The sequence below is a fragment of the Amphibalanus amphitrite genome, unplaced genomic scaffold (genome assembly GCF_019059575.1).
Source record: "Amphibalanus amphitrite isolate SeventyFive unplaced genomic scaffold, NRLGWU_Aamphi_draft 001524F_arrow, whole genome shotgun sequence".
Lineage (NCBI taxonomy): Eukaryota > Metazoa > Arthropoda > Thecostraca > Balanomorpha > Balanidae > Amphibalanus > Amphibalanus amphitrite.
The window spans coordinates 25,088-49,943 of record NW_024883017.1 but is presented as its reverse complement, the minus strand read 5'-3'; the positions used below and the strand labels follow the sequence as shown (position 1 = coordinate 49,943).

The 24,856-nt window shown below is 48.1% G+C and overlaps 1 protein-coding gene and 1 long non-coding RNA gene across 3 annotated transcripts; one reads left to right on the top strand and one right to left on the bottom strand.

Annotated features, from left to right (window-relative positions):
• Nucleotides 1–7,032: 7,032 nt before the first annotated feature.
• LOC122373623 (histone-lysine N-methyltransferase 2B-like) lies at nt 7,033–24,596 on the top strand. Of its 2 annotated transcripts, none has more exons than XM_043351890.1 (2): nt 7,033–7,256; nt 22,708–24,596. In XM_043351890.1, exon 2 carries the CDS (start codon nt 22,710–22,712, stop codon nt 24,126–24,128), a length of 1,419 nt encoding a protein of 472 aa, XP_043207825.1. In that variant the 5' UTR covers nt 7,033–7,256; nt 22,708–22,709; the 3' UTR covers nt 24,129–24,596. The 2 variants fall into 2 exon arrangements, with proteins under 2 accessions (XP_043207825.1, XP_043207824.1); XM_043351889.1 differs by having other exon boundaries at nt 7,090–7,255; nt 22,705–24,596.
• Nucleotides 8,363–11,041, bottom strand: LOC122373624. Its single transcript, XR_006255080.1, has 2 exons — nt 10,519–11,041; nt 8,363–9,382 (listed from the first exon to the last, which is right to left on the bottom strand). It is a non-coding gene; the product is annotated as an uncharacterized LOC122373624 (long non-coding RNA).
• Nucleotides 24,597–24,856: the final 260 nt, after the last annotated feature.

Genomic DNA, 24,856 nt, shown 5'->3' with positions numbered 1-24,856 from the left:
GTGTAAAATTGATCAATGCGAGGGTACTGAAAGTTTCGTTGCGATCGGCCTTACGCGAGTTATTTGCGAAAAAAACCTTAGGGGCATCAACTGTGCCGGCGAGGTTTACCTATTGTTTGGATTATTTTTTCTTTCCCTTTCTTTTTTAAATAGCTTCGCCAAAGATGGTCGCAGAGCCGCGATTCTGGCACAATCGTGCTCGATAAGGGCAGACGCGTTGAACGACGAACTTACTTTGTTTAGGTGAGGTCGACGTGGAATGGGGACAGACCTCACATGAGGTCATCTAGGTGAAATAACGGCAAAGCCTCTCAGGCCACAACCGTTAGTTACTAGTTGGCAGGCATCGGTAGGATTGTGATTGCAGGATTGCAAAATCCTGATTGCATTCCTTTTTGGTGGATTGCACCTGGATTTGAAATCCATTCAAAAAAACAGGATTTGATTGCGGATTGGATTGCATCATACTTCCAATTTTTGCAATCCAATCCCGATTGCGTGTTTTGGTGTTTGATTAGTGCTTTGAAATGGTTTATTGTGATTGAAAATTATGAGATCGGCTTCATCGGCTTAATGTACTTTGCTATCAAGGGCTTTACATTGAAACTTGAAATAATTTAAACGCTTTTAATCTAAACGCTCAAAATAATATACGCTGATGAACTACATAGGAAGAGCAAAATTACGTATTTGAGGGCGAGTTTTAAAAATATGAAACACTGGTTGGGGAGGTTTAAATGTGGGGGTGTTTGAGGCAAAAAAAATATTTCCCATAAAATACCTGTGTCCTGTGCCTTAGATAGGAATTACTCGCAAGACTAGGCACTAGAAATGGGTGATTTGGGGATGGAGGCACGGCCCTATGCCCCCCTCCTTCCCCCAGATCCACTAGTGCACATAATAATACAACAGGATTGCAAAAAAGGATTGCGGATTTGATCACAATCCAAGTGAAAAAAGGGGATTGCGGGTAGGAATGCAATCCACTTCGGCACTAGGAATGTGGATTGGGAATGCAATCCTTTCAAAAAGGATTTTACCGATGCCTGCTAGTTGGAAGAGGCCATGCTGCATATAGCAGTCATTCGACATACTCTGCAGATGCGATTAGTGGCTTTTCCGAATTCCGACTAGCTGGCACAATTTGGTCGCGAGTTATTGACGCATGCTCCGATGGCCCGTAAGTCCCGATTTGACCCGATGGCCGATAGTATACCTACTCACGACGGTCACGAGGTCAATCAAAGTCTGGTCTGGTATAAGGTATAGTGATCGACAGATTAGCCCAGAGATACTAAAAGTGTTTTCAGTTTTCATCATATGTAGGTAGCCCACAGCTCATCCATTTACCTGCACGGTGGGCGGCTCCGTCAACGGAGGAGAGGGGGAGGGGGGTCGCTGAGGTCCAGTTCCCCAATAATGTCTCCGTATGATAGCTGTAGGTATACAGTAGAAGGATGTGTATTTTTTGTCAGATCCCCCCCCCCCTCGGCTCCAAGTAAAACCATGACGGAGGCCTCCCACATCCTTTGGCACAGAGCTGCTACTATGACATCATCACTGCACAGGCTGCCCCCTGGCGATTCCCCCTCCCCCCCCAACTCCCCGCCCAGTTCATGATGCGGGTGCCGTCCTTCAAAAACGTGCAGCTGTCTCCCCCCCCCCCCCGGGGAGGGAGGGGAGGGCCAGATGCACCTCCTGCCCTCGATAGAGACGGAACACCTGGCTTGTTGTGTGTATGTCTGTCTGTCTGTATGTCTGTCTGTTGGTCGGTCGGTAAGGCGGTTGGGTGACACAAGGGATCTACAGCATTTTAGGCGCAATTTCAAAAAGTTAAAGACCAAATTCAAAACGTTCACGTGCATTTTGAATGTAAACTTTTTGAATTTGGTCTTTAAATTTTTGAAATTGCGCCTAAAAAGGTGTAGAAAGGCAGTCTTGACGTCGCGGGGGCATACCCGAAAAGCTTCTCCAATTTCCAAAAACTCGGATTTTGATTGTTTATGCAGTCATTTGCAGCTTAAAACTCACCTTTCCTAATAAAAGTCGTTTTCTTTTCTTTTCATCCTCGAAAAACCGTAACTCTTGTCGATTTCAGGCGCTGTGGAGGGAGGGCGAATTCGCTCTAAATGCTCCCCCTCTCCCTCCTGGACTCGCCAGTGGCACTCGTTCGGTCTGTCTGTCTGTCTGTCTGTCTGTCTGTCTGTCTGTCTGTCTGTCTGTCTGTCTGTCTGTCTGTCTGTCTGTCTGTCTGTCTGTCTGTCTGTCTGTCTGTCTGTCTGTCTCTCTGTCTGTCTGTCTGTCTGTCTGTCTGTCCAGTGGCGGATCCAGGGGGGGGGGGGCAAAATGGGCATTTACCCCCCCAAACGGCATCATTTTAACATTACGCCTATGGACGATGCATGGAAAGATTCGATAAATTGTTATGGTTTGCCCCCCCCCCCAAAAAAAAACTCTGAGCTGGATCCGCCTCTGTGTCTGTCTGCCTGCAAGTGCAGTCTGTCGACTCATGCTTAGTATCACCACATTGCATCGCCATATACCATCAACACAACTTCTACAAAATGGCAATTGTTTTCAAGCGGTCCTCATCGGCCCACGGCCACGCCCCACAATTCACAAACTGAAATGCAAATCAATAGCCAGTGCTGATTCACTCACCGTCGTCTGACTACAGCGCCTCTAGCGGCAGCAATCCGCACTACTAACTGCCAGGTGTCTCGCGTCCTCGCGTTCTCGTCCTTGATAATATCATGCGGGTCCCAACAGCTGGCCCCTCGGCCAGCGGGCGGGGGGAGGGGGGGGGGAGAGGCAGGTCGAGCGCGCCAAGACGCAGCTGTGTGGTCAGATAACCGACTCTGATTTCTGAATGACCGTTACAAGTCACGTTCATCTACTGGCCGGCCGGCTGCCGGAGTTTGAATCAAACAAAGAAAGGCAAAAGATGCGGGTACAGATGTTTTCATGGAGAAGAGAGCCGAGGGGCAATCGGAATTCGCACCGCTCAGGGCTACTGGCTGATTCAGAAAAGCAGCCTGCTGCTAGTTACGCAGCGCCTGTAGTTGATAAAACTTGTCGATTTTTCCCAGAAAAGAAATACCTAAACTTTTTTTTTGGAAAAGTTCCCTTCGTTTTAAACCGTACCTGTAGTGTACGTACAGCAGTGCACAATAGATCGAAATCTGAGGAGAGTTTGGCAGAAAAAAAAACTTATTTGGAGGTATGCCCCCGCAGCGCTCAAGTCGTCTCTGGGTCCGCGCTTTAACCCTCGCCCGCACATGGGGGGGGGGGGTGGTTGCCACCCCCCCCCCCCCAGGCAGTCTTTCTGCTCTGCCTCTGCACTCAACATTTTTAGAGCTAGAAGGCTGATTTTTCGTATAGCTGCTCGCCTATCCTTTCTTGATGTCCACTGAAAATTTCAAGTTTCTGTGATTTTTGGTTTCGGAGATATGACCTTGTTTTTCAGGTCATGTCATGACCCAAATGGCCAATTCTCAACATCTTGCGTTTGCCATGGGCCTTGTGAGCTTTTGACACCCTGATTTCGGCCTTTTTTGCCAGTCTTACCTCCCACCTATCATGGAACATGTTGTTCGACGATGTACAGGAGTCAAGGTCAGTGTCAAGGTCAACCTAGGTCATCTAAGATAATTGCGTTTTAGGCAAGCTGAATTTACTTTTTGTGAAGTTTTTTGACTGCATTTTTGGTAAAAGCTTCTCAGATCATGATTTCATGTAATATGGACCCAAAAACAATCGGTGCACACATCAGTATACACACAGACACACACAGACATACAAACACATATAATTGACCTTGACCTAACTTGACCTGAAATGACCTCAGCAGCAAAATTCTGGTCGGATAGTGTGACAAAGAGGTTTTAGCTGGCTTGGCACCAGAAAACAGCATCGTCATCGGTATTTGATAAGCAGCGCACTTGATATCCAACGGTGACCCAAAACAGCAACATTTTTTAGTTTGACCTGACCTGGAAGGTCAATGACTGACCTGAGAAGGTAAAACTGGGTATCATTGGATTCGTCTCTTCCCAAAGAATCTTTTTGGTCTTTACTGCTAAGCTCTATCTCCAACAGGAACGAAATGGCGCGGGGGGGGGGGGGGTGGCAACCACCCCCCCCCCATGTGCGTTCTAGGATGGGAAAATGGCATGTGCGGGCGAGGGTTAACCCTCGCCCTGGCAGGAGGGTTTAACCCTGGATAGCAACAAAAGTCAATCTTTAGGTCCAAGTAATTTCCTTTCGCATAATTTTCTTCCGATCAGTTTACTACTGAGATCACGGTGGTCAAACCCATGCAGTAATTTTTCCCGATTTTGACAATATTTCACAAAGAAGCGTGTAGGCAACTCTACGTAGTACGCATTCATAGCTTTTTCAAACTCCTTTCGTTAGTAGGTCCTCAGGCTAGAACTCAAGTAAACGGTTTGACGTAGAGAGGGCAAAATCGCCAGAATACGCATTTTGATGAAAAAAAAACTGATCAGCTACAACCAGTAAAACGCCTTTTAGGCGGAGAACGAGCGAGCGAGATAGTGAGCCCTGCACGTGCGGAAGGGCGAGAGTAGGTACCAACCTCCAACGGGCTTGTGCAAAGCACCCTTCTAACCGGTCGCTAGCGGTGTAACAAATTTGAACGCAATCGGCCCAGCCGTTCCTGAGATCTGGAAGCGGCATTCTGCACGTGCGCACGTGCAAACGGGGTCCAAACTGACTTTTGCACGGCACCCTACTAACTGGTCCCCAACCGTACCTATACCAAATTTGAGGGCAATCGGCTCAGCCGTTCTCGAGATCTAGAAGCGCCCCCTGCATGTGCGCACGTGCAGTAGCACCTTAACTGCAACACATTAGAATGCATTGCCTGGTGGGTGCCTACTGCCTATCCTGTATGCCAAGTTTCAGCGAAATCGCCCCAGTAATTACCGAGTTATTGAAATGGAAACAAATTTGGCACCTCTTCTTTTCTGTATTTTGCACGTGCAGTAGGGGTCACTCACATAGATCAAGAGTATCCGACCTTTGGTATGAGGGATGCAGCTACCCTACAAAAATAACCGCAAGACAATCGCCCTTAACCCGCGCCCCACTGGGGGGGGGGCTATTTATAGCCCCCCCTCCCGTTTTTCTACAATAACTTCCAAACCGCTTGACGAATCGACGCCAAACTTTCAGTACCTTCGGCTGCATCAATTTGACACCTTGTGTCAAAATTTGAACTTCGTAGCTACCATAGGTCGGCCAGAAATGACGTCAGAGTGACGTCATGTTCGTCCGATTTCGACGCAAAACATTGAACCACGGCAATCGCTCCCAAGAGCTCAGTTTTTAAGCTAGATCCAATTTCTTTGCATTAAAGGACTCAGAATTGACCGCGCTATCAAACTGCTATCTCGGATTTTCAAAATTTTGAAAATTTCGAAAATTTTATATAATAATATTCAAAATTTATATTTTTATATTTTTTTCAAAAAGTTTTTGACTTTTCGGAAAAACCGGAATATATGTGACAGAACGCATGATTATGACTAACTCTAGCAAGTTTTAGCTAAATATCTTCAAAAATGGCCAAGTTATACGCATTATTGCAAAAAATTCACAATTATTTATTTTTCAAATCAATTTTTCAGTACGTATTTGGCATCGTACACCAATATAAATGGCACCATCGTGTTCCTGAGCTCAAACTGCATCCAATAGACACCTTTTTTGTTGAAAAATTTCAACTTCAAAATTTGACCTTTTTTGACCTGAAAGTGACCTGACCTAAGCTAATTTCGACTCAAAATGACCTTGAATGACACACACGACATCAAATTCGAAATGTATGGCCTAAATGGACCATAAAACATGTGTCACGTGACCGACGCATGATATAATATTTTCGTGACCTGTGATGACCTGACCCTGACCTGAAAATCAAAGTACAAGTTTGGTACCCTCAAGGTATCTAGAGCATCTGTTCACGAGTGTGGAAACCAAAAATGAGCCTGATCTGACTTGTAAGACGGCGGCCAGAGCCCAAAATGTGAACAAGCCAAAGTGCTAATAATTTTTACTTTGACCTGACCTGTGACGTCATCGGTGACCTCGAGGTTAATGAAATTAGGTTTCGCTCGACAGTTTTTCCGGGGCTATCAGACGCCGTTTGAATTTTGACGATCGGCCCAGTAGTTTCGGAGTTAGGAGGGGGGGCTATGAATAGCCCCCCCCCCCCCCCCAGTAGGGCGTGTTATACACAGACCCCAGTGGGGCGCGGGTTAAGCAGCTGCTGAGATATGAGCCTCTCAAAATTACTACTTTTGCAAAACAGCTTGAACACCCTTGACTTCTCACGTGGCATGGCCACGACGGTCACTGAGATGTTTTAAAAGTAGTCAATTACCGGGTAGAAGGGATGGGACTACCCAGCAAAAAAAGACCGCAGGCCAATCGGTCTAGCGGTTGCTGAGATATAAGCCTCTCAAAAGCGTTACAGGCCGGGCCGGGCCGCTCAAACTGATATTTTCCCGTTATATTGAAAAGACTCACTTCGCTCGTTGCGCTCGCTCGCTCGTAACTATTAATTCCCTACCAAGGTATAGCAATCGTTCTTCTCATCTTCGCGTATATCAATCTTCAAAACGCGTTGAATAAATTCAAATTTGACATTTTAATGTTTTTAAGTAAAACATTAGAGTTTGCTTTAGGTGAAGGTCATGACCTGAACGAAAAAGGTCATGTGGCACATCAATGACGTTTTAAATGTTTTTCATCACTTCTATGAAACATCAATCAATACAAGCTGAACATGCTCACTATAACGTCCGCTATTACGAGTACAATCACTACTCTTTAAAAAAAAAAACAACCAATTACCCTACAATCCGAATTTACGCAATTCACATCACGAAAACCCATCACCATCTTTCTGTCACGTTTAAAGTCCGCGCGGCAAGCGGCTGTCAGCATCAACCAATCAGCGAGCAGTGTGCCGGTTTCTCGTGCGCTGATTGGCTGATGTACCGGCCAGGTGTTTAGCGTTCAACACCTGGTAGGGAACAGCTGTGCGGCGAGGCGGGCGGCGAGTCAGTAGGGCGGTGGAGGTCGGAGGGAGAGGTTGTGCTGATCGACGCTCTGTGAAAGCTAGAGATTGAGACTGAGACAGAGAGAGAGAGAGAGAGGAAGTGAGAGATACATCTTCTGGTGGAGAAAGCAGAGGAGGCGGCTGACAAAAAGGAGATAAACGGAGAAAGGTGAGTTGAGTTGAGTTTGTGAGTGGTGAGTTTCTGTTGAGTTCGGTTCGTTTCAGTTTGTATTGACTATGATGCTCAGTTTGATGTATTGAGCTTGTGTTGAATTTGTGTTCGGTTTGGTTGAGTTTGTATCTTCTTTTGAGCTTGTGTGAAGTTCAGTTCAGGTTTGTGGACTGTTTCAGTTCGGTCGGGTTCGTAATATTTTGTTGGGCAAACTAGGCGGCGGGAATCAAAATATGGAGGCATCAAAATATTGATTCTAGTGGGCGGAGCTTTGACCATATATGGGCATACGTGCAGACCATCACAGAAACGTCAATTATTCAGCAACCGGCTATAATTTCAAAATAGTTTCTTCACAAAATGAAGAGCAACGTTGAAGCTACCCGCCAGGCACGAAACAATAGCCCTAACCTCTTTGGTTAGTTTAGGAAAGCGTCTTGAAAATAATCAAGATATTGATTCATCACGGCGGCTAATCCCGGCAAGAATCAATATTTTGATTCCACAAACAGCTGGCTAATCATTATTTTGATTCTGAAATCAGCTGGTTTATCAATATATTGATTCTGCGAACTGACTTTCTGCAGACGTACTTCACCCTTTAAATTGATTTATGGGATGTTTCTTGTGTGCAAATAATGCAAATTCAATAAATTCATGAAGATATTATCAGCACAGGATCGTGTAATTTTTTTCTAGACCTTATTCCCACGGTAGACCAGGGATTTTCAGCTCTCACCCTGGCTCCCTGCTCAAAGCTGCAAGCCTTCGAGGGAATGCGTGAAGGGAGCCGTGCTGACCTTTGTATAGGGGTTGTACTGAGTCGGAGCCGGAACCGAAGCCCGACCATTTTACTCGGAGCCGGAGCCGGAGCTGGAGCCGATTTTTTCCTCCGGAGCCGAAGCCGTCTGACATTTTCACGGCTCCACATCCCTGCTTTGTAGCATTGATTTTGAGTAAAAAAAAAGTTAACTTATCGTCTTTCACGTGTTCATGAATGTGTTTCTACGCATCTGTATCCCGTCCCATTTCTGTGGAGTACAGTAGGAGATATTTCGCCGAACAATATACTCAAGCCCGTTGCACAAATTGCACAATTTGAATGAAAATATGATACACGGATGTATTTGCATTCGCAAATAATACGAGGATATTCATAACACATTTCACAACGATCCCTGCAATTGCCACATATTTGCCATCACAAAGCCCTGTCGTTGATGCTCACATCCCATGCAAAGCAATACTCACTTTTAGAACACGTCTCTTATTCAATATGGCTACGTATTTGCAAAACATGCAGTTAATAATATTTGAAACTGAGACCTAACCAATAAGACATACCGTGGACAGGTGAGAAAAAAACAAATAAACGTCTGGAGAATGACCTCAACGTCTCGATGTTGCCTAATTACAAACAGCAATTTTCGGTTTCGAATCAAATACATGAAATAAATATAAACAAAATTTGTACAGATACACTCAATATAGGGTTTATGATTAGCACGGCTACCTAAAACATCAATCCTGTCAGGTTGAGCCACTTATGTCCACACCCAAAGCAGGTCGCTTTGGAACACCACAAGATCCCATATTACCACCGAAAACGGTCACCAATTGGTCTACTGATCAGCATCTTCAGAACATTCTCGACCGAAAAGCTATCAGTCCTGTCTGTGTTTTGGTTCGCTTCATCTGGGCTATGCGCACGTTTTTCTACTCCGGTTCTAGGGACGAGATAGCAGTCATCACGCGCTGCACCAGCTCGTTCTTTGACAGGTTGGTGACGCTGTCGTCATCCGGCAGGATAAACACGTGGCGCATTTTACCTTCGGCCCCGCCAGCCACATACACACTTCCTTACGTCATATTGTTTCTCGCCACGAGATCAAAGTTCAAAAGGTCGTGATGTAGGTAGTCTCCGCCCAGCCCGAGTCAGGTACTCCGCCGGTTGGTCGGGTGCGGCCAGGTCCGCGCAACGCCGCCCTACTTCGGTCGACGCTCTGGTTGACAGGGATGGCGTTGTCATACAGTTGCCTGTCGACTGAACAGCGATTCAAGACGCCATCCTTGGCCCTCTGAAGCCGATCCCCGCAACGACCAGTGTTTGATCCTTGGTTGACCTGCAGCAAACAACAGAACACAATAATCAGGACATTTGTGGACAATAAATTAGGAAACTATATGTGTTATTATTCCCCTTGTTCAGCAACTATTAATTTTAGAATGTATTTAATAAAAAATTAAATACTTAATGTCACTTAAATTTCCACTGAACGCCACCAGGTGCGCCAACAACTGTCATCTCATGCAATTATATAAATTCTGCCAAAAAAGTAGATCTGAGGCCAGTTGTACCAACAGAAAAATAGGTGGCTGCTGGATTTTTTTTTTTTTTGTCTAAAAGTTACTTCACATACAGAGCATGAACGGTACAGCCCTATCCTTTTACGTGCCCATCATGTTAACGCTCCATATGTGAAGCAGTCTTTAAGCAAAAAATTCCAGCAGGCAGCTATTTGTGTTGATAAAACTGGCCTCTAAAATTAACTTTGGCATGGACAATCCTGAAAATTAACTATCCAGCATTCCCTGGACTGCCGTACATTAGACACATAATTTTCTTGAAGATCACGCATAATGTAAATATGGCTTACACCATTCAGCAACTTGCTTTTGTTACACTTAAAGTAAGCACCATTAAATATGTAGCAAAAATCGGCGAAGCAATTACAAGCCAAGCATACATACCTACTATTTAGATAAGGCAAACACGAACATGCACTACGACCTTTCAATCTTAACTCGGAACAAGTCAATAACCTAATTGCCATTAAAAATTTAAATGCTACAAATTAAAGTTGTAGCAACAATTGGGTGAGTGAGACACAAGCAGAGGCTAAAACATCCAAATTATGTAAAATACTGGACATGCACTGCCCCCATTTCATGAGTCCACCCAACAATTCTATCATGTGAGACAAAACATTAGGCTTCTTGTAACTAATTTATACCCTAACTTTTAAAGGACATCATATTTCACTGAAATACTACACCTAAGACATCATTTTCAAAAAAATATAGCTTAAAAAGACAATAGAAGAGTGAGAAGGCGTCCCGCGCCGCTGACGTCGCTACCGCGCCATGTTCCTAAAACCATCTCTTAAAACGAGTCTTCGGTAAGAAACGTTAAGATCACATGCCTGAAATTGAAAAACACACTTCAAAGTATCTTAAAATATGATCCATTGTTACTTACACTTCAGAAAAGGTCGCTTAGACAAAATAAAACCGGGAGCACTACGTTGCATCCACACACCCACGACGCCGGCGCGAAATGGCGGGAACCGGAAATCGTGGCTAGATACAAAGAAAAAGAATATTTCTTATAAATGAATTATACAACTAAATAACGCATTTTTTATTTTCTTTTAGACAAAATTATGAAAAAATTACAAAGGCTCGTCGTTAATGATAAACAGAGCAAGTTTTAACAGCACGTTTTTGTTGAATTATGGCGGCGAAATCTTTATGCCATTCGTAAAGGTACGCGCGACAAACGGCTGATAGCCATGCAGCGAAAAATTGAAGCGGGGAAGTTTTTTGTTTTGACTTGTCAAAAAATCTCGCCGTCATGGGGGTTATTTCCGCCGTAACGGGTCGTCTGAAGGTGGGAATGTCCCAAATTGAATCAAAATATTGATTCTATGCCCATATATGGTCAAAGCTCCGCCCACTAGAATCAATATTTTGATGCCTCCATATTTTGATTCCCGCCGCCTAGTTTGCCCAACTGAACACTTCCCGCGGTATTTTATGCTTCGAAGAATGTAAATTGTACGACGTATACGAGTCGTTAGACTGTAAGTGAAGTTCGCTGTCTGTTGAACTGTGTGACTCGTGACTCTTTTGACTCAGTTTTGCTTCTGTCGTTGTACTATGACTCTAATGACTCAGTGAGTGGTAGTGGTGGCACCATGTGTCTATGACTTGACTCCGAGTCACAAATGTGAATCGCTATGTACCAATTTGTTGTAAGATAGCTAGAAACTCCTTCAACCATAGGACTCAGCTACTCACCAATGTCCAATGACTCACTCTGTTAGTCAGCCATGGCTATGCCCCTCCCCCCCCCCCACCCCACCCCATCCGACTGCAGCTGTGTACCCATATTACCCCTCACCCCCTCGCCGCCCCCCACAGCTGTGGCAGCTGTAAGCTCCCCCAAACCCACCCCACCCACTCCCGTCCCTTCCTCTTTGTCCAAGTGTCCCCTGTCCCGCTGTCCCACTCTAACCCACTTCGTCCCGACACTCCACTGTCCCAATACTGTACCCCGTGTATATCTCTCTTTCCGATTCCTATTCTTTCGCTACTTACTACTCATCACTCGCTTATTCCCATTAACATCTCGCGATTCCCGCAACCATAAACAATGCAACATCCAAATTCATATCTTTATTCAAATTTCCCACAACGCTTAACTTACAACCCTTCTCCTTAGCTCGTAACTCCCTCAAAACTTCTATAATTCCAACCTCCTACATTTTACAACTCCAAACTTCAACTCTTCAACAGCTCCAACAACTCCAACTCCCCAAACTCCGGGCTTTATCCCTCACTCATACACCGGCTTTGTATAGATTATAGATCACTACTTTCCTCCACTACTCCATTCGTCCTTCCATATCCTGGCTTCAGCGACCTTTCCTCAGGCTCTCTGTAGTGACCTCTTTCCGGATCTCCCAATACTCTTGCATCCTTCCCTCTTTTGTATAATTTTAGCTCGAAGGTTTGCATGGACGGATTGACAGAGCCGGAGCCTAGCTTGCAAGCTAAGCAGAGCTTGTTGGGTAGACCCTGGCCCCTACCGTCCGATCGCGCAATTCCGGGTAACGGGAGAATTTAGATACCAAAGAGTAACGTTCTCTTCAGAGTCGGACACGGCCTGTTCTCTCTGTCTTGACTCATTCGCGCTCTGTCTTATGAGACACCTTTCCTTTACTGAGACATCTGCCCTATTCCTTGTGACTCATGTAGCTTGTGACCTGAGACCAGTGGCGTAGACAGGGGGGGGGCCATGGGGGCCATGGCCCCCCCTTTTCGCCTAGCCGCCCAGATGGCGCCCCAAGTAGCGCCAACTAGGCTGATGCCGTTTTACTGAGGGAACATGAAATAAAAAGTGAAATGCAAGCAGGGATCGAACTTAATATCTCTTTGGGGGGTACCTGGACACTCCCAATGTTCTCCAGGGCACCCCCAACGAGGACCTGAACCCCAATGTTGAAGGGCGCCCCTCCGGAAACCAGAGCATTCCAAACCCCAGGGTCGATGGCGCCCATTAAAAGCCACTGGCGCCTACCTGAACGGAGACTACAGCTGCCCCATCTAAGATCGATGGCGCCCCCCTGAAACCAATGGCGCCCCTCTAGAGCACCGGCACCCCATCCGAGACGCCACTTGATACTACAGTCGCCCCATCCGAGACGCCCCTTGAGACTACAGTCGCCCCATCCAAGCTGAATGGCGCCCCTCCATAGCGTCCGGCGCACTGCTGAAGGCAACGGTGGCTCCATCCAAGCCCAATGGCGCCCCTCAGCGCCCTTCTGAAGATCACAGTCGCCCCATCCAAGGTCGCTGGCACCCCTCATGGCGCCCACCTGAACGGGGACTTCAGTCGTCCCATCCAAGATCGATGGCGCCCCTTTGAAACCACTGGTGCCACTCTGAACGTCACAGTCGGACCATCACAATGGCGCAATGGCGCCCATCTCTGGTGATGCCGCCCCTCGGCACGGTGCCGCTTCCTAATGTCATGCCATTGCCGACCCTTCACCACGGTTGCCCCCTCAAAATCAGGGCGGAATCCTAACTGAAATCTGAGAGCGAACGATAATTATAAGCACAATCATAAGCAATTCAATTGTGCATCTTTTGCTTGCGGAAGGTCGCAACCGGTATCCAAACCAAGGTACCTATAAGAAACATCAAAACTAGGGTGACTTGACTTGGTGTGTTGTCATGTTCAAGTCGTTCCTCGATTCAGATTTAGGCAGTTAGTTGCAGTGTTAATCCTACACACGTGCGGTCTGAGGTTCTAAGCACGGCCACCCCGGTCGACCGCAGGCCGCAGCCCACAGGTCAGTTTGTAGGTATCAGTGAGTGAACCTGGAGACAACTTCTTGCAAATAATGTGTCCATGGTTGATCAACGTATATTTTACCGTCTCGCATTCGCATACATGCGTCTTATAAAAATGTTCGTAGCCTGAGTTCGTTTACTATATCGTGCTTAACCCGCGCCGTGCTGGTGGTCTGAGTTTTCTGAGGAGTGCTGGGGGGGGGGGGGCGTTTTCACGCCCGCTGTCTAACTCGGCTCCTGGGCAGTGGGCCATGTAGCGACACGCAGTAAGTGACTTCGAAGGAGCGTAAAAATAATGAGGGAAATATATAAATAAGGTCATTTGTAGGTCAGAGGCCAGTTTTACTAACAGAAAAGTAGCCGCCTGCCAGAATTTTTTTACTAGGCCACTTCACATACGGTAAAGCCCTATCCGCTTACGTGCCCATCGCATTTACGCTCCGTATGTGAAACGGTCTTTAGGCAAACAATTCCGGCAGGCGGCAATTTTTCTGTTGGTAAAACTGGTCTCTAGTCAAAGGTCAGGTCGCCAGAGATCATCAAAAAGCAAATTTTGCATATTTCAACATTTTTGAAAAACCGGCGCATAACTTGGGAACCAATACAGCTACGGCGCCGCAGAACAGCGCATTCCATAGCCCTTTTAGCGGTCTTTCTTGAATTTGTCCTCTGATTTGACCTCAGGTCATTAGTTTAGCCGCCAGATGGCAAAAACTCCAAAAATAGCCGTTCTTGCGATGTTTTTCGGTAATAACTTTTGGCGTAAGAGTCACGATATTATTTTTCCCAGCATCGTGTTCCTCTCGTCGAGCCGCGTCAATTTAACTATAATTTGATCTTGAAAAGTCATTCGGAAAATTTGACCCCAGGTCAAGGTCATGACGTGACCGAAATAGGTCATGTTGCATATCCGTCGATCCGTATCGTTGAGCTGAACACACCTGAGGTGTTTTCACCGGTCTAGCATGTTCCTATCAAAAGTTATTGTCAAAAAACTGCCGGGGACCTTTCATTACCTGAGACGACCTCAGGGGCACACAGAGGGGTCATGGGTGCAAATTTTCTTATTCAGTGTGTTGTGTTTACCCATAAGCCGATGTTTGAGAGTGTTTAGAACGATGTACGTCCAAAAGAGGCGCATTTAAATTTTCTCCCGTTGACTTTACCTATAATGGGGAGGTCGCAAATTGACCTGACCTTAGGTCACAGATATCGAAATACAACGAAATACATCTTATACATACCTACCTACTTTTACTCTTATCAATCGCTGAAAGTTTCAAAGCGATCCTTCATTCGGTGTAGCTATAGCGAGCATTGAAACTTGTTCCATGAGATAAGGTGATAAGGTCACTTGAGACCTGGTGACCTGACCTTGAAAGAACCGTGTTTGAAATTTTCACATGTGCAGAAAGGGTGTATAAACAGATGTGCCAAAAGCGGCGGCGCGCAGCGCCGCCGTTTTTAAGATCTTCGCGAAACACCTGAGTGGGGGGGGGGGGTAAAAACGCCCCCCCCCCCTAGCACGGCGCGGTATCCCTCAAGATGAAGACTTAATGGATTAAAAAAAAACTGGACTGCAGATTGCTTTCAATGGATGTTATGAAAACCCAGCGAAACCTGGCTCTTACACTCGTATTTCGGAACACCTATTAATTCAGGCATAAACAAAACGTTGACGTTACATTTTAGACTGACACCTCTGTCACTAGCTGACAATGGCGCCCCACTCAAGGGAAAAAGTCGCCCCCCGCGAGCACCATGGCCCCCCCTTTTGCTGATTTCTGGCTACGCCACTGCCTGAGACATCTACCTTTATGAGACATTTCCCGAGATAACTTGCCTCTCCTCTGAGACAACTGCCCCGTCTCTCTCCTGACCCATATGCGCCTTGTCTTGTGAGACATCTTTCCTGTCTCCCGAGACATCTGCCCTGAGACATCTGCCCTGTCTCCTCTGAGGCTCTGACCCATCTGCCCTGCCTGATGCCTCTCCTAACCCATCTGCGATGTGTCTCGTAATACCCCTTCTGTCTCCTGAGACACCTTCTCTGTCTCCCGAGACACCTTCTCTGTCTCCCGAGACATCTTCTCCGTCTCCCCGAGACATCTATATGAGACACCTTCCCTGTCTCCGGACACATCTGCCCTGAGACACCTCCTCTGTCTCCTGAGACATCTTTCCTGTCTCGGGACACATCTGTCCCCGTCTCTCCCTGACCCATCTGCCGCCAGCCGACTGTTTCTCCGAAAGCCAGCTGTCTCACCTGAGGGCCCCCTTCTCCCGCCGACCACCTGCCGTGTAAGGAGGTATCCCGCACCTGGTCCTGGTATCACCCCCCGAGACGCTCTGCCCACCCCTCTGCCTCTCTCCCTCCGCTCGACTTCCGTCTCTCTCTCTCTCCCCCTCTCTGCTCCTATGCGTCTTGCTTCTGTTGCTTTACAGGTTATTTTATTTCGTTTCTCAGTCTTTTTTTTTGGTGTCTTTGTCAGTGTTCTATTTTGTCGGTGTCTTGTGTCTTTAGTCTCTGTCTCTGTCTGGATCTCTCTCTCTCTCTCTCTCTCTCTCTCTCTCTCTCTCTCTCTTTCTCTCCCTTCCTCCCTCCACCCTGCCTGTGTGACTGTATCTACCGTGTGACCGGTGTGACGATGTGACAGCTGTCTCTGTATCTGCCGTGTGTCAATATTACAGCTGTCACACCTCACTGTGACAGCCCGTGTCACACTTTGTGACGTTACCTGTGACAGACCAGACACCTGTGGCTGGCGAGACTATTTGGTCCGCAGACCAGGGACCATTTGGTCCGCAGACCAGGGACCATATGGTCCGCATAGCCTGGTCTCTGTTACACCTTTTTGCACTCAAAATAGGCATCTTTTCATTCAATTTCGGCGAATTGCATTCAATTTTAGCGACCTCTCATTTGCTTCGAATAGAGAGATCGCTAAAATTGAATGCAATTCGCCGAAATTGAATGAAAAGATGCCTATTTTGAGTGCAAAAAGGTGTAGTCTGGCAGTGCGGGCCACTGTATACTCCGGGCACACTAAAACGCGGACAATACTGTTTATTCGCGCGATTATTACAAGCGCGATTATTCGCGCTTGTCCTCTGGTGAAAGACAGTCTAGTTAGTCTCCTAGTCTAATTTAGTCGAGTCCTAGTCCAGCGAGTCTTCTAGTAACTAGCATAGTCTTCTTTGGACGCAAAATGGCCATCGTAGTTTGAGTTGGCGAGCAATAAAGCCCTAATGAATAACCAAACAATTACCACCAAAACGTTTTCAAGAACTTCAGCATTTCAGTCTTCTAAATAGTTATATAGTAACAATGTTGTCCATGCTATGGGCGGCGATTCCCTGAACCGTTACCCGGTGCCTGTAGCCAACCATACCATATCCCCCTCTTGTGATAATTACTACGACAAGGCCGTCCCACTCCTGGCGAGCACAGCTCACACCTGCCAAATTGGACTCCGCAGGTGGGGGATATGGTGATGACCTAATTCACACTCCGCGTGTGAGGGCTGTGGTGTCGGGCCTCGGGTGACTTAGACGCGTTCATGACGAGAGGGATGTAAATATGTTTATAGATCTTTTGGTTTATATCTTTGGTTTTCGGTCGAGTTAGTGGACGGGGAAGGGCCAAGCCTAGACAACAAATTGCTACTTATGATCATTTCAACTTCCGCGTTCATATCCCAAATTTCCCTATTTTCAGTATTTTCCACCAATCTACTCTTTTTTATCAATCCCCTAATCCCCTCCCACACAAGACGCCTTTTAAACACCCCCCACCCCCTCAGTGCCTCCTTTCTACTCACTTCCGCCTACCTAGTTTGAGAACCCCAGCCGGCGGTGAGTTGAGAGCCTCCGGCCGCCCAGCGCACACCTGTTCACTGTGGAATGCTTGAAGTGAAGCCGCCTAGAGCTGCGCACGGCTCGGGCGGGTTCGGTCGGCGCCGGGTAGAGCTGTGCACGGACGGTGGGACGGTTCACTCGGCGCCAGTCCAGACAGCAGCGGCGCTGGGGGAAAGGGAGGGAGGAGAGGGGTTGTACAGCAGGTGTGCGGGGAGGGAGGGGAGGGGGGGGGGTTGTAGGCCGGCAGACCGGAGTTGGATGGTTTGATAAAGATGATAACGGCTATTGCAGCTGTAAAACTGCCCAGCTGCGACGGGCGAACACATCCGGAAGTGCTGGCGAGTTACCGTTTGTGAACTTCTTGTAAACGCGTTGAGACGTTTTGGAGGGAGTCTTGTAGGACAGGCTATGGTGTGGCTTTATTCAATCGTGATCCACGGTTTACAAGCTTGAAGAAGAGTCTTACAGCGTTATGAAATCTCTCGGGTGATTTGATGGCCGTTTTCTGATCTTTTCCTTTACACTTCCATTATATCATTTTTATCACTCCCCACCATTCCCCTTACTATTTCCCATCATTTCCTTACCATTCTTTCACTACGCACACATAATTCTCTCAACATCTTAACCATTTTCTACCATTTCGTCTCACATAGTACTCAACCAATCCACATCCTCCCCTGCCATTCCTCACCCTCCCCCCCCCCCTCCCCAGCAGCGCCGGTGTCCAGCCCCAGTCCAGGTGTGAGTCCAATGATAAACAAGGTAGTGGCGCCAGTCAGGCGGCCGCCGCCGCCGCCCGCCCGCCCGCCCGGCTCCGGCTCCGGCGGCGGCGGCGGCTCCGGGCTGGCGGGGAATGAGACAGGTGCGCCACCGCCACTGGGGGGGGGGGGGGAGGGGGGAGGGAGGTGTTGAGCCGTAGAGGATGGGTATTGGTTACTGAGTTAGGTAGTGAAGTGTGTGGTTTAGGTAGTGTGAGGTTACATGCGTGGGGTTTACTTGGTGAGATACTTTTCAGTAAAGAAGGCAAGAATGAGGCCATATGAGTCCTCTTTTTTTCGGCAAGCATAATTAATTCGTTACTTTTTTTTAAAACAAAATTGAACAGTGGTACGCAACCAGTACAAAACACTCGATGACTATTTCGGAATTTCCGATTAGGGACCTATGACCACAAACGGATGCCCCGTCCCCGCCACATTCTTATCTTTCCTGCTGTATTCTTCCCCTCTTTCTCCTTCCTTTTTTTGCACATCCGCCGTCCCCGGACGATACAACAGCACTATCAGAAGAGGAAACGGCACAGGGAGGATAGAGGATGGGACGGTGGAGAGAGAGAGAGAGGAGGAGGAGGAGGAGGAGGGAGAGAGGGAGGGGAGGGCCATTGAGAATGTTTTCACAGCTGCTGGTGTCAGGGATAGGGTTGGGGGTGGGGGGGGGGGGCGCAGAGACAGCAACTGACGCCACTCAGAGGGGGTCCGCTCTCACCTCAGAAAGAGAGAGAGAGAGAGAGAGAGAGAGAGAGAGAGAGAGAGAGAGAGAGAGAGAGAGAGAGAGAGAGAGAGAGAGGGAGGGAGAGAGAGAGAGGAGACAAAATTATTGTGTATGCTAGTTTGAACTGTGAAGCTAGAGGTCAAGAATGACATGGAGGTTAAAATGGACGCTTTTTGGTAGTTATTGGCGGTAAGCAATAACTTATTGCTTACAGACTTACCCACCGCTAAGAAACCAATTAACCTTCGTATAAACCCAAAAACACGCAAAAGTCAAAGACGGTCTCCCCCCCCCTCCCCTGAGGACAGCTCTCTCTCTAGCTGAGTCATCCATCCGTCTACCATAACCTCGCGTGCTGGCTGGAGAGCGATGGCACACCTGAGCGCTAATGACTCACTGTATGCTAGCAGTATATCGCTTGTACTCAAACATGTGAAGGCCTACTCGTATATTAAAGCTGACAAAATTCGAAAAATGGAATTTTATTATTGTATATTCTCGGAAATATCATGACAACATAAAATTAATATGTAACGAAACCAAGCGCCGTTTCTTCAATTGGTCTCTATTTCATCACATGGATCCCAATTTCACCCGATAATCCCCGTGTGTATTTGCCCCTCACCTCACCTCCCCTCCCCTCTACCCATCGATGCATGTCGCCCAGTGCGCCAGATGCGCCGCAGCCGCGCCGTGCTCGTCTACCACCTGTGCGCGCCGGTTGAATCACCGCCATATGCGCCACGATCGCCTCACAGCCGGCGTGGCGCGCTAATTGCGCCGGGTTGGCCGCCAACAGGTGCGCCGAATGTGACGCAGCGGCGACAGATGGCGGGAGAGAGGGAGGGAGGAGGGGAGCGGGAGTGACCGTACTGCTGGAATTGGGTCAGAGATGGATATAGGGAAATGGGGGATGGTATTTGGATTTAAAAATAAACGCAACAGCGATAAAAAAGGTGAAAGAGAGAAACAGATCGCAACCCAAATGCATATTGCTTCAAGAAATTGAACGCGTAAAACATTACGGTTGACACAAAAGATCCCGTTAATATGCTTCAACTTACGTCACACCCAACATAATTGCTTTGAAATGAAGCTTCATATAGGACAAAGTAGTCCAATAAATACTCGGAAGGAACTGCATAAATTACTACCTCTACGAGTAAGCATGATGGATGGCTATCTTGAAGGAGCGGTTAGACATCTCATCAGTTTTACCATTTGGCCTTTCCTTATGTTATCTGCGACACCTCAAAGAGAGAAATCTGGCAACAGTTGAGAGAGAAATCTGGCAACAGCTGGACAGGTCAAAAGCCGCGATCGGTGGCGAGAGTTGCGCAGATGTGGCGATCCCGGCGCAGCTGCGGCGATTGTAACGCACCTGCTGCCGCTGACCCGGCGACCCAGTGGCCCCGTCACATGACCTGACCGCACGGCTGACCATCTGGTCACGTGACCTAGCCGCACTGCTAACTCTCGGGTCACGCGGTCAGTAAAGGAGCCTCAAATCACACATTTCTTCTTCTGCTTCACTCCCCTTCGGCCACCCAGCACACAAAAATCCCATCATTTCGATGCACATCCTAGAACTATGAGTACTCGACGCTGTGTAAATCCATTCTCCACCCATAGGTAAAGCAACGGTCCTCACATTTCACGTTAGAATTACGACCAGCCGGCATGTGTGTGTGTGTGTGTGTGTGTGTGTGTGTATGAGAGGCTTCCAGGGGTAATCAACCACCACCTGGCGTCTTCGTCATCTGTCTCCACCAGCTGTCTCTTAGGTAACGCCGCCTGTCTGACTCTCCTCTCGGTTACAATATGTCGACAATAACGGCGCACCAGTGGCAGTAACGGCGCACCGCTGGCAGTAACGGCGCATCAGTGGCAGATGGTGCGGCGCGGTGATGGCGATCGTGGCGCGATGCGACAGAAGCGCCGCAGTGTGGTGGAGAGACGGGCGGAATGAGGAAGAAGTGAAGAAGTGGAGGATCGAGAAGATGGTGTTGAAGAAGCGGGGAAAGTGAAGTGAAATGGAATGATGAAGTGTAAGCGTTAAAGAGTGGAAGGGGAAGAAAGATGGAGTGAGTGAAAAGATCAAAGCTGTGAATGTGATGAAGAGCAGCTCAGAGGATAGAAATAGTTGAAGTACGTAAAGTGAAGCAGTGGAAGGATTGGAAAAAGAGAAGCAGTGACTAAGTCATAGTGGAAGAAGAAGTGAGGAGTGGCATAGCAGGACTACTGAAATGCTGAGTGAACCTGGAGATGAGTGATGGGCTGGTGAACATGACGGACGAAGTGCAGGGTCGAGAAGAGCAAAGTACAGCTTGCGCTCTTCGGGTTGATGAAGACCAGCTGCTGATGCGGTTTTAAGCGTCGCTGGTCACGGATAAATTCTACGGCATGTTCTGCTCAAGGGTGACTATTGGATCACTAGAACGTAGAAATATGGCGAGCATTATGGTGAGATGCAGCAAATATTCGGATTTCTATTCACCCGATAGCTTCCGAGCACACAGTCGCAGACTTATTCCGGCAAGGAAAATCAGGCTTATAATTAATCATTACGAGCGAGCGAGCGCAGCGAGCGAAGCGAAGTCTTTTCAATATAACGGAAAAATCTCAGTATGAGCGGCCCGGCCCGGCCCGGCCCGGCCTGTAACGCTTTTGAGAGGCTTATATCTCAGCAACCGCTGGACCGATTGGCCTGCGGTCTTTTTTGTTGGGTAGCCCCATCCCTTCTACCCCGTAATTGACTACTTTTGATACATCTCAGTGACCGTCGTGGCACGTGCCACGTGAAAAGTCAAGGGTGTTCAAGCTGTTTTGCAAAAGTAGTGATTTTGAGAGGCCCATATCTCAGCAGCGGCTTGAGCGATTGTCTTGCGGTCATTTTTATAGGGTAGCTGCATCCCTTCTACCAAAGGTCGGATACTCTTCATCTATGTGAGTGACCCCCACTGCACGTGCAAAATACAACAATAAGAGGTGCCAAATTTGTTCCCATTTCAGTAACTCAGTAATTACTGGGGCGATTTCGCTGAAACTTGGCATACAGGTAGGCACCCACCAGGCAATGCATTCCCATGTGTTGCGGTTAGGGTGCTACTGCACGTGCGCACGTGCAGGGGGCGTTTCCAGATCTCGAGAACGGCTGGGCCGATTGCGCTCAAATTTGGTACACGGTTGGGGACCAGTTAGTAGGGTGCCGTGCAAAAGTCATTTTGGACCCCGTTTGCACGTGCGCACGTGCAGAATGCCGCTTCCAGATCTCAAGAACGGCTGGGCCGATTGCGTTCAAATTTGGCTCACCGCTAGCGACCGGTTAGAAGGGTGCTTTGCGCAAGCCCGTTGGAAGCACCCTCTCGCCCTTCCGCACGTGCAGGGCTCACTATCTCGCTCGCTCGTTCTTCGCCCAAAAGGCGTTTTACTGGTAGGTATCTGAAAAAAATGTTCTCCACGATTCCTAAAGCAGAATATCTGAGTCCCCAGGACACAGAGTATTTCATTCCGCTAATTATCGACGTCGAATTCGTTAAACATTTGACACAATCGGCTGCTTGTGTTTGTTGTAATTTTGTTTTGTGTGGTGGATTGTTGTGCTTCTGGTACATCGGATCCTGGTTGTGTGTGTTCGGTGTTAATTATTGTTTATTGTTTGTAGCTAACTGTTGTGTCAAGTGCACGTACCACTGTTGAAACTCATCTATGTCCCTGAATTTGGTTGCTTTTGCCTGTTTGTGTCTTATGTTTGTTGCTGTTTGTCTGTCACTGGTTTTCGTCTGCTTGACGCTTGGTATCGTGACGCGGACCATGACACGATGTACGACATTTTGCGTTATATTTCTTCCAGCAGTGCCCTATATTTCCACCACCCCAAAACCAATCATTCAATAAGTCACGCCACGTCGTCATCATTATTCTCAAAGCTAACCTCCTCGTCTCTTCTTTCCAGACATGGGTATACCCGAAGAACGCCTGAAGCGGGCCGACTTCGCCAGCAACATGGATGCCGCCATGGAAGCCAAGAGAGCCGCCATGATGTCCACGGCATGCACCGGAGGAGTTGCCGCAACAGCAAGAAGTCCGTTTTCTACGGGCTCTACCACGGACTCGGATGACAGCGTAGAGGTGCGAGTACGGAGCCCGGCGCAACCCAAGTACCGCAAACGCCCTCGTGAAGCTCGTGAGCCGCGCGAGGCGCGTGAGGTTCGTGACCTGCGTGACTCGCGAGATTCACCAGTGAAGACGCAGCTGGATGTGGAGATGGATGCGAAGCTGGAGAGTGATGGCAGCGATTCGGAACGAAGCGAAAGCAACAAGAGATCCGCTGGTGGTCTCTTGGTCCCCAAGAAGCGCTTCAAGAGGGACTACGAAGAAGCTACTAAGAAGGAAGAGCGGAGTGATGCCGAGTCAGACAGCGGACGCGAGAGGGACGAAGAAGCCAAAGTGTCTGGATGTGCTCGGCATCGTCAGGTCGTCTTCGAGTGCGCGAGCTGTCTTGAAGAGGTGGCCAGGAGGTTCGGTTGGCCGGCGCACGCCCTCCGCTCTCCGGCAGCGCCTCCCCCGCTGCCGCTGCCCCTGTCAGTCCTGCCGCCGATGGCGCTACCGTTCTCGCCCTTCGTCGACCCCTTGATGGCCTTCCGTGCGCTGGGAGCCGACCCTCGTCTAACTGCTGGACTCTTGGCGGGAGCGGCACCTCGGCCGGTATCTGCACAGTCGGCAAGGAGACCCTCCCCAACTGTGTCTGTTCAACCTGCAGCTGTACAAGAAGAAGCACCTCTGGATCTCACTCGTCGCACTTCATCATCGTCTTCCACGTCTTCGTCCAACCGCGGCGGAGGCAAGTTCAGCATCGAAAACATCCTCGCGGGAAGAACAGCCTCGACGTCCGAACGTCCCCAGGCACTTCCCGAACGTTCCCAAGCACTTCCTAGCGCTCCTCACCGACCAACTCCCTCGTCTTTGTCCCCTCCGGCACGTGCCGCGGCTCCCTCCAAGAAGCCCTCGCCTGCAGCCTCAGCAGCATCGAGGAGGGTCGTTCTTCCGACAGCTGGCGGCGAAAGACGCGAGCTGGCGAATGAGAGGGAGCGGATGAGGGTGAAACACCTCACCGGAGCGTTCAAGGAGTTGAGCGCCAGCATTGGAGGCATTGCTACTGAGTGTATTGGTACGTCTGGTGTCAAATTCACGAAGGTCGCTATCCTGAGGACGGCTTCGCTGTATATTGGTTATCTGTCGCATCTCTTGTCCGACGGCGCAGGACCTACTGAACAAAAGGTCTACGATCAAATGCGTGCAGCTATTTTGGAGGTCATGACATCCAAAAGTAAAAAGGGCAAAGATGATGACGATGATGATGATGATGAGATGTAGGTGTACCGCGTCGTGGTGGGATTGGATGCGGCCGTCCGTGCCGCGCTGTGATTGGCTGGTGGCTTTTCTCGCTAGACGTGCTCGAGTGGTGATTGGTTTAGGCCGCGAGCCGACAGCTGTGATTGGTGCAATGGGGAGGGGATTCTGCTGTGTTTTGTGACGTATTTTTGCTTGTTGTTATCTTCCGTGATTGAATAATTGTTAAACATTCCGTCGAAAAGTGCTTCCAAAGTGCCTGAAGTGTGGTGACGGCGTTTGTAATGTTATTTTTGACAGTAGAAGATTGTAGTCTTCTGATTGGTCAGCTATGGCTGTAGTGGCAGCTGATTGGCCGGTGGTTCACCGCGGAGATCACTGATTGGTCTACAGTAACCGCGATAGCTGCTGATTGGCTTTTCCCATGATGCATATATGATTGTTTGAATGACGCCAATAATAGTAAAAATATATATTATACTTATGAACATACAAAGCCTATTTCGTGGTATTTATTTTTTTCTTGAGCTGAAATACTAAGGCGATATGAACGAAATGAGAAGGACCGACAAACGGATTACCGAACTCGATGAAAGTAGGAACACGCACAAGGCACATTCATAATAACAACATGATGTTATTGAACCTACAAAGACACACCGAAAAATCAGTCATCACACAATTTGTGATATTTAGACGCGCTAGGTCACAAGATTTACAGTGTACGATGCAATCAGGAACGACTCCGTAAC

Bases quoted from the DNA above. Each gene is read 5' to 3' on its own strand.
- LOC122373623 (XM_043351890.1), top strand. From the start codon at position 22,710: ATGGGTATACCCGAAGAACGCCTGAAGCGGGCCGACTTCGCCAGCAAC.